This window comes from Chenopodium album, chromosome 5 (genome assembly GCF_948465745.1).
Source record: "Chenopodium album chromosome 5, dcCheAlbu1.1, whole genome shotgun sequence".
Taxonomy (NCBI): Eukaryota; Viridiplantae; Streptophyta; class Magnoliopsida; order Caryophyllales; family Amaranthaceae; genus Chenopodium; species Chenopodium album.
In genome coordinates, this window is record NC_137838.1 from 10,561,549 (window position 1) to 10,577,836 (window position 16,288).

At 35.8% G+C, this 16,288-nt stretch overlaps 2 protein-coding genes across 5 annotated transcripts; one reads left to right on the forward strand and one right to left on the reverse strand.

Moving 5' to 3' along the window:
• Window positions 1–1,216: 1,216 nt before the first annotated feature.
• On the forward strand, window positions 1,217–8,718 carry LOC145631857 (peroxisomal membrane protein 13-like). Of its 2 annotated transcripts, none has more exons than XM_081684065.1 (5): window positions 1,217–1,390; window positions 2,058–2,294; window positions 2,415–2,740; window positions 7,609–7,701; window positions 8,272–8,718. In XM_081684065.1, exons 1-5 carry the CDS (start codon window positions 1,369–1,371, stop codon window positions 8,488–8,490), a joined length of 897 nt encoding a protein of 298 aa, XP_081540191.1. In that variant the 5' UTR covers window positions 1,217–1,368; the 3' UTR covers window positions 8,491–8,718. The 2 variants fall into 2 exon arrangements, with proteins under 2 accessions (XP_081540191.1, XP_081540193.1); XM_081684067.1 differs by having other exon boundaries at window positions 1,218–1,390; window positions 2,058–2,291.
• Window positions 8,719–10,144: 1,426 nt separating this feature from the next.
• On the reverse strand, window positions 10,145–15,960 carry LOC145631858 (putative GPI-anchored protein At1g61900). Of its 3 annotated transcripts, none has more exons than XM_081684070.1 (8): window positions 15,489–15,960; window positions 14,877–15,009; window positions 13,545–14,399; window positions 12,312–12,557; window positions 12,194–12,208; window positions 11,803–11,943; window positions 11,312–11,359; window positions 10,145–10,359 (listed from the first exon to the last, which is right to left on the reverse strand). In XM_081684070.1, the coding sequence occupies exons 2-8, from the start codon at window positions 14,923–14,925 to the stop codon at window positions 10,286–10,288; spliced, it is 1,428 nt and encodes a 475-aa protein (XP_081540196.1). In that variant the 5' UTR covers window positions 14,926–15,009; window positions 15,489–15,960; the 3' UTR covers window positions 10,145–10,285. The 3 variants fall into 3 exon arrangements, with proteins under 3 accessions (XP_081540196.1, XP_081540194.1, XP_081540195.1); XM_081684068.1 differs by having other exon boundaries at window positions 12,194–12,214; window positions 15,489–15,958; XM_081684069.1 differs by having other exon boundaries at window positions 12,194–12,214; window positions 13,545–14,396; window positions 15,489–15,957.
• Window positions 15,961–16,288: the final 328 nt, after the last annotated feature.

Sequence of the window (16,288 nt, forward strand, 5' to 3'; positions counted from 1 at the left end):
TTCATAATTATTTGGACGCTTTTCAAAGTGGTTTTGGAATAATGAGACAGTGAAATGATGAAAAGTCAATAAATCAAGGTCGCTCAATGAATGATATGTGTTTGTGGAAACTTGGGTTATATTAATATGCATGAGGAATGAAAATAACATCCCTAAGAGCCGCTATGCACCTTTCATTGAGCGACCTCGATTCATCGACTTCCAAAACCACTCCTAAAAGCGTCCAAATAGTTATGAAAACTACTACAAGTAAGAATTTCGTTAGTTAAGAAAAATATGTAAAATGGGTAAAATCGTAAATCAAATCATATGACATACATAAATCTTAAAATCGTAAGATCAATTTTAAGACTTAAATAGGGATTTAAATAATTTAAGTTCAACAAAAATAAGGTGAAGAGAACATGACCTAAAATCATAACTTCGATCACATAGTCATTTTTCATGAAATAGCACATTGTATAGATTTAGATTCAACTATCTATAACAAATAATGATACTTGGATTGCACATTTGAAAACTATGTGCATGAATGTATATGCACGTATAAAAACTAATTTTAAACTTAAAATACGAAATATATGACAACAAGGTTAAAAATTAAAAGTTCAAATCAAATCTACCCCCTTTTAAATAAAACGGTTCCTTACCTAAAAGGCATAGATATAAATCTAGAGAACAAAAATTAATCTTTTATAGTCTGTTCTCTTCATCTTAATTGCAATTCAATTCAGTTAAGAACCAATCAGTTCAATTCAGTTCCTAATTTCCTTCTTTCAAAAACAATTCATTTTAGCTCTATTCAGTTCAGTTCAACTTCAAACAATTCAGTTCAGCTCAGTTTAGTAAATCAGAACATACAGTTGAATTAATCTATAACCCATTCGGATTTGAAAATCATAATGGCTCGACTCGATCAAGCATGCCTTCAAGTGTATTCAGAGGTGACTTACATCGGACCAACCCGATAGCTCGACCTAAAAATAAGGCGGGGTTAGGCAAGCCTAAAAGCACATTTATAGCTTAAAAGCCGAACCCGACCTGAAAAAGCCCAAAATTCCCATTATGGCCCTTTAAACCCGACCCGACCCAACCTGACCTCACCTCTAAACGTATTGTGGTTTCCAACTTGACCCAACCCATAAGGCCATAAGAATGAATACCTCGTCGGTTATAAAAACGCGGCTACATATTGTAATTTTGACGGTCGTTGTTTATCATATGATAATTAATCTTTATCTAATTAATAAATTACGGAGTATAACGAGTATGATGTCGTTGTACTACTAGCTGTTTCTATCTCTTCTTCCTTTCTCTCTCTTCTCCTCTTTTCTTGGCGCTTTCTCTCCTTCTTCTTCAGAGTTGCCAATGGCGACGGCAACACAAGGAGGTATTTTTTCCCTTCTCCTAATCTCAATTTTCTACCAATTTCCTTGATTAATTGTGTTAATTTTTGCTTTGCTTTTTGGTTATTGATTTCCGTTAAATTTTGGTTTTTTTTGGATAATCTGTGTTTGATTTCGAATTTTTACCTTTTTATGTCGTGATTATCGTTGGGATTGATTGAATTGATTAGGGTTTTTGCTTTTAATTACGAATTTTTCTGCAACCCTGTAATTGAGTTGAGTAATTGGGTAGTTTTGGCAAGATTCATTAATTTGGGGTATTGATTTGGTTTTGGAATTATTCTGTATTGCATGCCAATTTCTTGAGATTAGTGGTTCTTTGGTGTAGTATTGAAGATTTAGCTTGATCTGGAAATACCTCCGTTCTAAAAATTGAAGAAAAGAAAGAGAAATTGAGGAAATTAGCAAATTATGGCTGCTATTATAAGGTGTAAAATTGTATCCTTTCTAATTTGGGATTTTATTAAGATTTCGAGCAGCTTGTGCTGAATAACTGCTGATGTTAAAATTTACATAATGAAAGTATGTACGGATCATTAGGCAGCTTTTAGTTGAATTGACTCTTGGAGAGTCTAATTCGCTTAAATTTTCCCCTTATTCGAGTTAATACGGTGTTATTACACTAACAAGGCATGTTGTTTCTCTCTGCAGCTAGTGGCCCTCCACCGAAACCTTGGGAAAGGTCTGGATCGTCATCTGGTCCAGCGCCATTTAGACCCCCTTCAGCTGGTGCTACAAGTGATGTTGTAGAAGCTTCTGGGACTGCAAAGCCTGGAGAAATCGTTTCAACTTCTGATCGAATTAATACTGTTAACACAAATGCAGTTGGCAGGCCTCTTCCGACAAGGCCTTGGGAAAATAATATCGGAAACAGCACTTATGGAGGTAGTTGTATTTTGATTCATTGAGACATATAGGAGTATATCAGAACAAGAGCTTTGTTAGAAGCACTAGAGTTATGATGCTGCTACTATGCTTCTGAACCGTTTGATAAACTGTTATTTGCAGGATACAATTCTGGCATGACGAACTCTGGATATGGATCAGGGATGTATAATTCAATTGGTGGGGGATATGGAGGAATGAGCGGGGGTATGTATGGTAGTAGCATGTATCGAGGGGGAATTGGAGGGGGCATTGGTGGAGGATATGGTGGCGGACTTTATGGTTCTGGAATGTATGGTGGAGGAGGGATGTACAATAGTGGCTTGGGAGGAAGCATGGGTGGTTATGGAATGGGAATGGGGATGGGGATGGGTGGTCCCTTCGGACCCCAAGATCCGAATAATCCTCCTCCATCCCCACCTGGGTTTTGGATTTCTTTTCTTCGTGTGGTAAGTATTAACTTCTTTGTATTTTTTATTTTATTTATTATTATTATTTTTTAATAATCTATAGATTTTCTGCTTGTATATTAGACTTATCCTTGTGGACATCTGAATGTGATTAAACAGCTTTTGATGTCATTTGTGGAAGTCATTTGAATTTCTCTATTTGACCTAGTTATTTTAGTTCCTATTTCTCATGCACTGTGTTTATCAATGCTTAAGTTGTTAGGTTTGATCTATCTTTTAATCATTTCTTTGTGCTCCAGCTGTTACTTAGGATGTATATTTGTTTGTGATGCTGTGATCCTAATTGGCCCAATTGTGTGCTACCTTGGCTCTCGTATTTTGATAAGCAAGTTTGGTTACTTTCTTTCATCGTTGTGCCGTTGCCTTGGCTAATCTCTTGGCTGCTTTTGGTCGGGGGGTGGGGGAAACAAACTAAGTTTATAGTTCAATGATTGCAACAAACTAATTTTATAGCATAAGATAGTCTTACAGTGAGCTCTTGATAATTATGAGATTATTTTATAGTCCATAGTGGTTCTCCTCACCCTTTGGGATTTTTATAGTTCAATCCTTGCTCGCTCCTTTGCCATGTTTTGTTGCAAGTCACTTGCAACCACTGCAGGACTTGATAAAATGGCCCAAGGCTTGCATTGAGAATGCTCAAAGCCCAACCCTCCACTGCTCATTTTGTATCCATTGGAGCATTACGTTAGTTTCTTGCTCAATCCAGCCTAGTCCTACCTTGTTCCATACCCAAACGCGTTAATTGGAGTGCAATTTGGATATTATCTAATCAGAAAAGAATCCTAGATAGGCATGTTTTGGTTGCCATATTGAGACATCACTACTCTTGTGCTTTTATCTTGCTTACTCTTGCTGGCTGTGTCATATGATGCTTCCACTTTTGCTAGTGTTCCAGCTGTTTTGGGGATTTTCCATTATCACTGTATATTTCCAGACCCAAATTGAGCTCTTGACCAAAGTGTAGCTCTGAAATAGATGTTTAGTGGAAGTTGGAACTTGTTATTATTTCAGAATTAGACTTGATTGTTAATCCACTAGTTTATAAGAATTATATTATCTATCCCCTAGTTGATTGCTAGGTGGCACCCCTTCTATGTATGGTTGGTTACTGCAACATATCTGAAGATGTAGTCACAGATTTATGAAGCAGCTGTCTCCCATCTTCTGACAATATCCGAACGGAAGAGCATTTGTATCTTTAATAGAAAAATCTTCCATTGCTAATTTGCTAGCATCGTCATAGTAATGTGTACTCTTCATTGAGGCATCTGTATCCAATTATAATGAGTAGTTTCCATCATTGGTTCAGTTCAAGATTATTGTGTCTTTAATCTATGAAGGGTTGTGATGCTGAGAATATTTTTCACCTAGTTGTTCATTAATACTTAATAGGCTTCAAAGGTTCATACTATATTCTGGCTCCATGTTCCATTTCTTGAAATCAGACTATTAAACACCCGTTTATTATGTGGTCTGTCTTCTTCATAGGAGTTTCTATGGTTCATTAGTGGAGTTTGACTTCCCATCCATAGCCATGGTGGTACTTGGTTTTCACCGTTGCATCATCACCACATTTTTAGAGCATGATATTTTTGCTGAAACACGTTCCAAGTATCCAGGGTATCCTTCTAGTGTTTCATGGATAGGAGGTTTGTTTCTTGGACAAAAGGCTTAATCATCATCAATGAAGATATATGAAATGATCTGGGCCTACTTTACTACCTTGATGATATTCTCCCCTTACATTCGCATCACCATACCTGGTAGAACTTATATGCACAAATATGAAAATCTATGGTTTTAGTGGATCTCCTTGACAGTCCCCACATGCCGGTTGACATGTTGAAAACACAATAATTGCATGGTTGGTTAATGTGATTGGGTGATGAATTAATGGGGTTACCCTCTGGTGTGGGAGCTTTGGAAGGTCACGCAAGATTAGACCTTTGTTTAGTTTCCAATGGGCTGATGTTGGCGAGACAATGGACTTAGTTTGGAAGTTAAAGGTCAGCAGGATTAGACCTGAGTTTAATTTCCAATGGTGGGCTGATGTTGGCGAGACGATGGACTTAGTTTGGAAGTTAATTTCTATTTTGTCAATTATGCTTTGTTTTTATGTTGGCAAAAATTTTCCTTTTTATTAGTAACATGGTATATTTTCCTATACATGGTATTACTTCCTCAAAGGGGTGGGGTTACTTCTTTGATTGTTGGTTGAAACGAGTTGATCAGAGAGAAAAGTGGTGGGATTAGATGTAGTGGTTGTGAGAGTAAAGTTGTGGTCTCCACAACCAAAAATATTATGAGACAAAGTTAAAGGGGCGAACTAAAAAGTAGGGATGTTAGTGGGGGGGGTCAAGTAGGAGACCCGCCCCATCCCCGCGGGGATGGGTCTTGGTTTTGCGGGTGGTGGGGCAGGGATGGGGATGAAAACCATACCCGCCATGGGTGATGGGGCGGGGGTGGATTTTAGGTTGTATTCGCCCTATCCCCACCTTATACCCACATCTATATATCTTTTAAAGCAAAATTCTATACTTTTATACTATTTTATAAAATATTTATGTAAAATAAAATATTAATTATAATACTTTGTAATACACTTATATTATAAACAAAAAAATGTGTAATATTAAGAATGCTTTTTTTTTTTTTTTTTTTTTTTTTTTTTAATTTTATTTTTTATTTTTTAATTTTTTTATTTTATAAATGTAATCTATATTAATTATGTAGGATTGTGTATTTGAAAGGTGAAGGTTAGGTGGGTTTTGGGTGGGGATTAGGCGAGTCTTTGGCAGGGATTAGGTGGGGGTGGATATCCAAGTTGGGGGTGGGGTGGGGATGGTTTTGGTATTGTACCCGTCGGGGCGGAGATGGGGATGAATTTTAGACCCGCCGCGGGGATGGGGATGAAAATTTTAGGTGAGGCTGGGGATGGGAATGCCAACATCCGCCCCGCCCCATTGCATCCCTACTAAAAAGGGACAGAGCAAATATTAGGTTTCTAGTACTCTTAGGAAAGTTATTAATTTATTGTTATTATTTTTTAAAGGGAGAGCTATATAAAGCTAACTGTAAAGGGAGAGCTATATCATGATCTTTTATGCAACAGGTTCACACTTCATGAAGTAAGATATTTTTCAGAGCTCTTTGAATTTTCTTTCCAGGTAGCTTACATTTTGACCTTGTTTCACATTTAACCCGTTGGGTGGAGTGAACTATCATTTGGATTACACCAAAACCTTAGCGTAGTATCTACAAAGTTACAGACGCGGCACCCTTGCAGCCTTGCTTGGGGTAGCAATGTAAGCTTAAGCCTTGTCCAGCCCCTCCATGATACCTTCTTTTCCCTCTCTGCCATTCGTCCCGGTGAATACAATTCTTGAAGTGTTGGAACTTTTAGTGCTCTTGACACTTCTAAATGTCTTCAATCGTTAGAACCTTTTGCATTCTCGACACTTGAAAGAATCAGTGTCAATGAGCCTATTCGGCTGTTCCTATTATTTTTGTTCCATCATCTTATGATCTTTGCTTCTGTCTTTTCATTTATTGGGATCTTGGACAATCTTGGAATTTAGCTTAAGGCTTTACACTAATATGGGGATGATAGTTGGTTGTCTATAATCTGTTCCAGTACTGAGGGTGCTTGGAATACCTCTTAGGAAAGATAATGAAATACACGTCAAACATATTGTAATAATGGATGGCAGATCCTTGAGCTCTATTGAGAGTCCGGTGCAATGCAAACAAGAATACTTTCCGAGATAGTATAAGGCCGCTCTGATTCTTTGGATGCTTATCAGTTTTGCTCTTTTAAGTTGTGGAGAGGCTGGAGGGTCTTTTCTACCTATTGGCAGCTGTAGCAATCTTGCCGTGGTCAGTCAAAGCTTGGCTTTCCTCTACACAATGATTATTTATTGGTTACTTTCAACAGTGTGGAATTTCTGCACTTCATATAAGTTGAAAATAAGCAACTAATGTGGTGTGTCAATACAATATTGGCAAACTAAAGAAAAGCTATTGTAATGTGCCACAAAGTCACACGAGTCTCTTGTCTAAGTCTCAAACAAATACAAGTTCTCAGTCAGATTCTTGGACATATTTAAACATTAATCATCTAAGAGACAGATGTGAACTTTGGAAAGGTTGCAAAGGAAGGGTGACCTTTGAATCGTTGTTGAAGTATTCCTTTTTACCGTGCTTTCCTTGTATCACCTTGGCTTTCAAAGTTCCTATACTGAGCAAATCTTAGAACTCTTATCTGAAATTTGATTTTTTAATTTATCAAGCACGTGAGGAATAGAAGAGATTCCTTTTGAAATTATTATTCTTATTGTCATTTTTTTTGCTAGTGCCTAAACGTCATGCTATTTTATGTTACTTTCTTGTAGTGATTGTGTCAGTTTTAATACTCCCTCTGTGCCTTTTCTATGGTTATGTTTCTATTTTGGACTTCCTTTCTTTGGTTATGTTTCTATTTAAAGTAATATTTTTACCCACACCCTCATATATACATAACGCCAAAGCAGCTATTCCCATTTACCAAAATATTTACATAATCCCAAAGCAATTATTTCCATTTACCAAATATATTAACCTACTCCTGAAACAAATGTTCCCATGTACAAAAATGTTTACCTACTTTCAAAATAAATCACATTTTACCAACTCCCAAAGCATTTTTCTTAATACCCATGAAAAAAAAATAAAAAAAATTCTAACTTAACCTTAGAAAAGGGACGGAGGGAGTACTATGTTTGTTAAGTCCTGGGAGCACAATGTCCTATTGATGGTGAATTCTAAAATATCATTGCTGACTCTTCATATATTTACATTGATGTCAGATGGAAGGAGTGGTAAATTTTTTTGGACGGATATCTCTTCTTGTGGATCAGAACACACAAGCTGTTCATTTTTTTATGTCTGCACTCTTACAGGTATGCAGCTTATTTCACTGATTAAACCTTTGTAGCTATTCTGATCATAGCATTGGTATTCTGACCATAACACACAGTATGATTTGTTTGACATTGTGGACCAAAAGAAGAAAGAAAAGGCTTTCAGACGTTTCAGTCACTATCTTGTGTCTATATAATTCAGTGTGTTCAAATTTTAGGGTGTTAGGGACTAAAATGGTGGACCTATACTTTAGTAGCTCACTTGTGCAAAGCTTCTATTCTTGTTGTGTTTGATACATAAGAAATATGTGGTCTTAGTGCATCAGCTAAGCAATTGGGAGTTGGAATTTTGGTTTGTATGAATTGTGTCACTTCCTTGCTTTGGCTGTGTGAGGGGGCTTTCTTTTCTGTTCCTTATAGTAGAACCAGATAATGAAGTAAAAATTTTAATGTTCAGCTGACTTACAAGAATATAGCACCTTTTTTTTAGAAAAAAGGTAAATAAAAATTGTCTCCTGCTGCATATGCGTCCAAAACTCCAATATGAGAACATTCTTTTTTCTTCGTGTAGTATATTAGTATTTTTGACGAGTCATATCATTTATGCAGCTCTTTGATCGAGGTGGTATGCTGTATGGCGAATTGGCCAGATTTGTATTTAGAATTTTGGGGTTAAGAAGAAAATCGAAGAAGATTGGCCCTGCAGGCCCAAATGGCCTTCCATTGCCAGGACCAGACATGCAGAATGATCAGAGACTCCTAGAGGGACCAAAATCTGCACCAGCTGGTGGATGGGATAACGTATGGGGCAATGATGCTAGAAGATAACACAAGACTTTTTTTGCTCTGTGATCTCAATCTGGACTCTGCAGGATGCTTAGAGAGCGAAAAAAGCCTCTCTCCTACATTTGTGAAGGGAATGAGTTAGATTTTGTACTATTATTTCTGCAATATTGTATGTCGTGTATAATAACGTGTTCATTTTCACTATATCTCATTTGATGTATTACTAACTAGAAAAATGTGCTATAAATGCTTTATGCTATTACTCTGTAATGGGAGTTTGAAGTATTATGAATAAGTTGTGCTCTTGAAAAAAATAATAAAAAATGCATAGCTAAATATAATAGTTCTACCCTAAATGATCCCCCTTTTTTTTTTTTTTTTTTTTTTTTTTATTATTATTATTTATTTATTTACTTTTCAATTTGTTAAATTCATCAAGCTAAAATATTAAAGTTAGTAAATCACAAGACCAATCTATATTATCTTGTCTATTATCATCTAAGACCAAATTATTACCATCTAAGGTAGAAACTAATGTTCTATCTATGCACATAAATATATAATGAATTCATATTAAAAATAAAAGCAAAAATTATTCAAAACTATTTATACTAATGAAGTTGGTTTAATGATAATAATATATATAAAAAAAAAATATCAAAGTAAAATCCGGAGCAATACCTGGACTGAACACTAAATATAGAATTATATGCGACTAGTGTTGTCTGATTTTTCTCAGGCAAGTGTGATATAGACGGGATCAAATCTATTGTTTTGGTACCACCTCTAAATCTTAAATAAGTAATTTAAAAAAAAAAAACAATTAAGTAATTAGTTGACATGTACTAAGTATAATACAACTACACAAGTGTCATAATTTGTTTCATGGCAATTATTGAATATAGGATGTATACTTTTATATTAATATAGAATTTGATAATGCTATCTGTTTTTTGAAAAGTTGACTCTTTTTTCATGTAAACAATGACAATACCATTATTTTCACAGATAATGATCAAGATAGAGTGGCAGCTAAGAATAAGGATCTTTAAACCTTAAAACTATTGTGCATTTATATAAATAATTTCAACTACTGTGACTTGTATCAATTATCTATTTTTGTAAAATCGAGATTATATCAAGTCAAAATCCAACACACGTCAAACTCAAACTCCCGGTGCCAAGCCCGAATACTTGGCACCGGCTTTCTAGGAAAGAAGAAGTAAACACTCTCAAGTCTCAACAGGAGGTGTTCTGTTACATCAATCTAACCCACATCATCTAGGGAGCAAACCTAGGACTGTTCAATCTTGACTACTTGATAAAGAAATCTCCCAGTATAAAATTTCCATGTTAGCTTACTCAACTTACACATTTGCTATTAGTTGCTAAGTCACTATCACAATTATGCTTGATTTTACGGAATTCGCGACTAGAGAACAGGGATCCAACCACCTACAAGAATGAGATGGCCTTTCTGATTGAAATGAAGGGCACTTCTTCAAGGACAACCTGTCCCTCAAACATTCTCTACATCCCACAGCTAACTTGTTGATTCCTGTCATTCCATTATTAATTCATCTCACCTAATGCAAACTAGATAAGTCAAACCCAGCTGTATTAAGGATCCAACAAGAAAACATAGACAAGATAGAGCAACATTAAGGAAAGAAAAAGAAATAATAGAAAATTCGTGGAAAAAAAACAGCAGCTACTATACATGAAAAAGTATTATCTAACAATATACATCAAATCCTAGCAACAAACTACACTCCCCATATGCCCTCCTCACCAGATACAACTCGCCTACATTCCTCCCTCTCGCGACAAAATATACTCAGTACAAAATTACACTGATTGCAAACACTAGAAAAATGGGTATACTGAGCTCCCGTCCATTACGATGATAGCCTGCAAAATTTACCGTAGCACATGCATGTCAGCCAATTAGCATATGGAATTAAAAGGCTAGTAAAGTATAGCTCAAATTTCAGGCAATGGATCAGAAGCCTTAATTGACTTTAGACATAAAAGACAAGGTAGCACAATAAATAAAACAATTATCCCAGTCAGTTTCCAATTTCTTCCGTGTATAGAGTTATAAATTTAATTAGTACTCCGTGTCTCCGTAGTAGTGATCTTGAATATACATTGTAAACCGAACTCCAGTGAATGGTCATAGCTACAGTTTGGTGGAATCCAAGACTTTGAAAAGACTATTCTCCACCCCCCCCCCCCCCCCTCCTCTCTCTTTCTTCCTACCCCATCCTCTTTTCCCGGTATCAAGATTAGAATTTTCATATTTTTGACTTGGTTTATTACTCATGAACTAATTGCTACATCTTAAAAAATAGACATTGAAGATCTTCTTAAGCCTATAATGTAATATACAAGTGAACAACAAAGCAAATTGCACAACTGTGGATCTGCAAGTTGTTTGATGCTTTTGTGATTTGGTTAAAGTGATTGCTAAAACCATACCACACAAAATTTGAACATAGGCTCAGCATTGCAATAACATGCCATCACTAAGTATAAGCCTATCATTTTCAACACCCATTGCTGTGTCACTGGAGCTCGCACAAATTGAAAACATTCCATAGACAGCGATATGCAACTACCATAACAAGAAATGAAAATTAAATATCATAATCTCCAAACAAGCATTAGGATTTGACTTTCTCTTAGATAAGGGCATAGACGCATAGTTAGTAGTTTTTAGTAATTCAACTTCACAAGCAACGCACTCTTTACTAGTTAAGGGCTTTGGACAGAAATGTGTAAACTAACAGCCAAAAGTAAAAATGTAAACACTATCAATAAAGCTGCAATATAATTGGTTGTTATACTGTTGTAGACATACCGTGACTTCCTGAATGTTTTGACTTTGGAAGAGCAGGTAATGACATTTCTGCATATACAGCACAAAATTAATTAGGTGATTTGTCACATTTACACAGCAGCAGTAAGCCCAACTAAAAAAAGGAGCACACTTCAGATTAATAGGGGCATATAATTACTAGCTCTACCATTTCCGAAAAATACATCCCAAATTAAGTTGGAAGTATGTGGTATAATTTGATTTGCTTATATGTTTCATGACACAGATCAAGCAAATGCTTTTGTGAAATTCTTAGAATGCATGTTGTGATGGCATGTTTTGGAGTGGAATATAGTAGGTTAAGTTTTCTTCATCTATCAGTACTAATGCCCATTGCCAATAAAGCCTCTGGATGAAGGATAGAGCACTTATCTGACCCTTGCAAAAAGAGAGGGAAGGATGACAATGATAATTAATTAACCCATAACATAGTAACAAACAAAACTAGAACTAGAGAGTTTTTTCCGATTTACCTGGAGCACACAGGGAAAAGGACGACATAGAAGATGATGAAGGCCAGGGAGCTCCGATATTGTCATTTAAGTCACAAGTGAAACTATAGCCTGTTACATTGTCATACACAATATCTGCTGGCTGACTTCGGAGTAAACAACCTGCATTTCCAGAAGAGTGAGAATCAGGTGTCAACAGAACAGGGGGGGGGGGGGGGGGGGAATGAGCAAAGTCAAAGCGCAAAATAACAAGGACAGACAAACAGTTTCTGACAAAAGGGGAAAAAGACGCAAGTTTCAAAAATTCATTGATGGAGCTCATTGAAAATCCATTGGGAAAATCCATAGACATCACAGTCGATAAATATTATCATTAAATTACACATATGTCAAGAGAAGAAAAAGTACAGACCTTGCTGCCCATATGCTGTTACTGCGTCACAAATCCATGCAAGGAAAATTATAAAGTCAGACTGATATGAAAAGAAGCAATACAGCTAAATAAATCAAAAATAGAGTTATCTCTGTACCTTGGATTGAAAAATCTTTCAAGTCCACATCACAAAGTTCATAAACATTTTCCATAACTCCGGCCTTCTGTAACATTGATGCAAACATAGTTGAACATATGATTGCTTGCTTATTTGTAATCAGCATTTGCTTCTGAACCCCATTAATATAGCTATTTAATGAGCTACAACAGGAAGGACCAGGAGCAGCTGTGTTACGGCATTGCTCAACTACTTCTAACGGATGTCTGAACTGCAACGGACAAACTGCATAAGGAAACCACTAATTAGAGGCTAAATAATTCAATTCAGCAAGAAATTATATCTCTCAAAAGATCAATAGCCCAGTTTGTAAAGTCGCCAAACTAAAATCTCAAGTCTAAACAATAACAATGACCTTTCGACCCAACTCTTCGTTAATATAATGCAATAAAAGTTAATAATTCATGGCATGTAATCTATGTACATAATTTATCATATCCTTATTTGCCTCCAGTTGCTCAACAGGCATCACTAAGCAGTCATCAATTTCAGTATGCATGTACCTGAGAGGCTGAGATACAATCATGTCTCTATAGTGACACAGGGAAGAGCTAAATCAAAGACGGGCTTTATTTGCTACTCTATACTGGCACATGAAAATAATAAAGCCCTAAACTAATATACCAGCAAATTCAAAAAGTTGTTACTCCTATGGATTCATATTATTTGAATTTACATCATGCATAAGTAGTTATCCTTGAAAAGTGAGATCATAAAACAGGTAGCAACATCAGAGAGACTATAATTGATAGATTAACTCAGTGTTATGACGGCGATACGGCTTGAAGCCAATAAAACATGTCAGTAAGAAGAAAAAAAAGTTCTGGAATCCCTATTAAAAGCAGGTAAAACATGAACCAGGAGAAAATTGGGAAGAAAGGAGCTTTCAAGACAATCTTAATTAACGCTGAGAAAACCTTAATTAACACTGGGAAAGTGACAACAGATGGATGTTCAGAGCACTTCTATTTCCTCTGAACCCCTATTCCTTTTCGCATATAATTAATATTATCCTAAGGGACGATAAAGGAGTTTTTTTTTCTTCTCAGTATTACCTTGATAAAATGCCAAACAAACAAAACGAGACCCATCTAGTATAAAGACATTTTAACAAAAATAGAGCAAAAGAAGTCATAAAGCAGACTCAAGATACTACATCTAATGGCAGTATTATGTACAACACATCAGTAATACAAACATCAAATACTGTACCTTTATTGACTTTACAACTAGAAACTATCCTGAAAGCAGTATTTGCGGCATCTGCTGAGAGTTTCCTTGAAAGCCATGAAAAGACAACTCCTCTACAATCATTAAGCGTGTCAATATTTATAGCTCCTCCTGCCGCATTTTTCCCATCACTGGCTGCTAGTTGTCCTGAGAGCTGAAGTGCAGCATCTGTAATCGCAGGTTGGCAGACAGGTCTACAGCACTCCTTAAGAAGGTCAACAGTGCTGCAGGAATCTAACAACAGACTCGTGTTCACAATTCTTTCAAACGAATTTACATCTTTCACAGGACAGGATCCCCCCGTAATATTTGATGGTTTAACAGAACAGAGCCGTGAAATAGAGCTATTTGCCCCTTTGCTAGCAAGAATGCTAATAATGTCTGAGAAACAATCATCAGCAGTAGCATCTTGAAAAACCAACTTATCGGAAATTGTGCTGTGGTAACCCTGGAAAATACGGAGCAGACTACTAAACTGGGGACAGCATATAACATTTCCAACATAGGATGCTAACGGTTGAGAACAATCAAGAGCAGTTCTCTCAATGACGTCTGATATGGCAGAGAAGTTTACAGGACATTTCCCTGTCAATACAGGCTTGTATATCATCGGAAATCTAGGATACATTGGAGGATTAGATTCATCAGGAATTGGATCGTGAGGAATGACAGATGGTGATATCTGAATAGGTTGAAAAGCCCCTGTGGTCGGCAACTTATCAAGCTTATGATGAGAAGGAAGATGATACTGTTCAGCTAACACTTTCAAAAACACCACATCTTCGAAAGTGTAAAACCAGATAGTGAATAGCAAAAACCTCTGGCATAAAGTACCTGCTATGAAAAATAAGAATGCATTGACATGAGATGATGATGTAGCGAGATGAAATATACAGAGACATACATATTCAGAACAAGAACCTATAATATAAAAGGCGGAACAACATAATCTATGTAAAATCTAGCAACAACAAGCAGGCTAGCAACAATCTTTGTAGGCTAAGATATGGATCCTCAACAAGGATTTTCACAAAAACGAAAATAGCAATACATTTATTTGATGAATAGTCTCCACTCACTGTCTTGCAAAATCATCAACCAATTTTGAGACATCGTCTACAACAATTTCCACATAGTCTACAGTAGAAAACATAAGCAACAAGATGATAATCTCCAGCAAAGCATTATATCATTAATACGGACTTGAGAAGTTAGACACTTCTGTGGTTTGAATGCCAGCAAAATATAGACAAATCATGATCACCACAGATAAATCATAAAATAGCAACAGCAAAATCAGAAAGATCTCTTTACCCTTGAGACGATCCACCGTCCTTCTACAGTCCATAGTGCGACTAACCATTAGGCAACATCGAGATCCTCGAAGACACCCCTTCAAGATATAAATTCCACGGTCCAATGACTTATCCGAGCCATAAGACAAAGCCTGTCCATAGTAAAACAATGAAGTTGAGCTTTGGCCTAGTACATGAACTTTAAAATTACAGAAACACAATCTAAACTACAAAAATACCAGATTAAACCATAAAATATTGTTACTTGGTTGCTCAAATATCAATCAAGTAAATAAATTACATTTTTTTTTACCAACACCTAATCTGACATAAACTAAAATTTACAATTCAGCTCAACGACTAAGCAAATTAGCTTCTGGAAGTGAGAAATTTTACCATTTCCCCAGATAAGAAAAAAACAAAACAAAAAAGACCCTTTTTATCAAACCAACTAGATTACCCAGATTATCAAATCAAATCCAAATCAAGAATTTCCCCAAACTAAGAAAATCACAAACACCCAGAAAACAAAACCTATGTAACATCTAAAACAAGATATAAAAACAGCAAAAAAATATAAAAATCTAATTGAAGAAGAGCTGAATATTGCATTAAACATAGAGAAACATACCTCAAATGAGAAAAGGCAACAACCCAGAAAAAGGGAACCCCAAATGTGAATGATAATTTGTTAACGGCTGATTCCAGAAGATTCCTTTGTCAATGCAAACTTTTCCTTTTAATTTTAATAAAATGTAAAAAGGGAAGTTCTTTATTTTTAGGGTTTTACCCAAAAAAATCCCCAAATTGATTTCTTGATTTCACAATCAACCCAGAAACCAAAAATTTTGCTACAAATCTATGAACCCTAAAAAATTCTAGTGATAATAATTGGCGGGTAAGAGAGAGAAAGTGTTATTATCAGTAGTAGCAGTCTCTGTTGCAGAATAGTGCTTGCCTTTTTCTCTCTCTAGAAAGAGAGTTTTGTGGGGAAGAGAGAGAAAGTTTACTTTCCTCTTTTAGAGAGAAAAACTGAAAAAGGGTACCCCAAATGTTTTGGTTATAGTATCCCAAATCTTTTGGGTCATTTGATTAAGGTTTGTAGAAACCTGGTTTTTGGGGTTGGATTAAGGAAGATGATGAGATTGTGAGCCATTGGATTCTGGCATTTGTTGGTCTAAATTTTACTGCTAAAGTGGGACCATAAAGATAAAATAATTTGATTTCTTTAACAGCATGTTACATCATGTGATGTTGGATTATAATTGGTTTTAATCTACTTTTTGTATTTTTTTTTTTTTTTTTTGTAGCATCACAATTCTTCATGGTTATATAAAAATAAAAAATCTACAAATGTTAACTTGTACAAGTAATTGTGATACCTTAATTAATTGGATAGATGGATGCTAATTAAGCATTAAGTGTTACAAG

What these genes read in the sequence shown, in the direction of transcription:
- LOC145631857 (XM_081684065.1), top strand. Translation starts at nt 1,369, where the DNA reads ATGGCGACGGCAACACAAGGAG. An exon ending in GGCGACGGCAACACAAGGAG is followed by an intron (nt 1,391 to 2,057) that starts GTATTTTTTCCC and finishes TTCTCTCTGCAG; the next exon opens with CTAGTGGCCCTCCACCGAAA. An exon ending in AAACAGCACTTATGGAGGTA is followed by an intron (nt 2,295 to 2,414) that starts GTTGTATTTTGA and finishes TGTTATTTGCAG; the next exon opens with GATACAATTCTGGCATGACG.
- LOC145631858 (XM_081684068.1), bottom strand. Translation starts at nt 14,925, where the DNA reads ATGGTTAGTCGCACTATGGACTGTAGAAGGACGGTGGATCGTCTCAAG. An exon ending in TAGTTGTAAAGTCAATAAAG is followed by an intron (nt 12,558 to 13,544) that starts GTACAGTATTTG and finishes TTCCTTATGCAG; the next exon opens with TTTGTCCGTTGCAGTTCAGA. An exon ending in GAAAGATTTTTCAATCCAAG is followed by an intron (nt 12,215 to 12,311) that starts GTACAGAGATAA and finishes TTTGTGACGCAG; the next exon opens with TAACAGCATATGGGCAGCAA.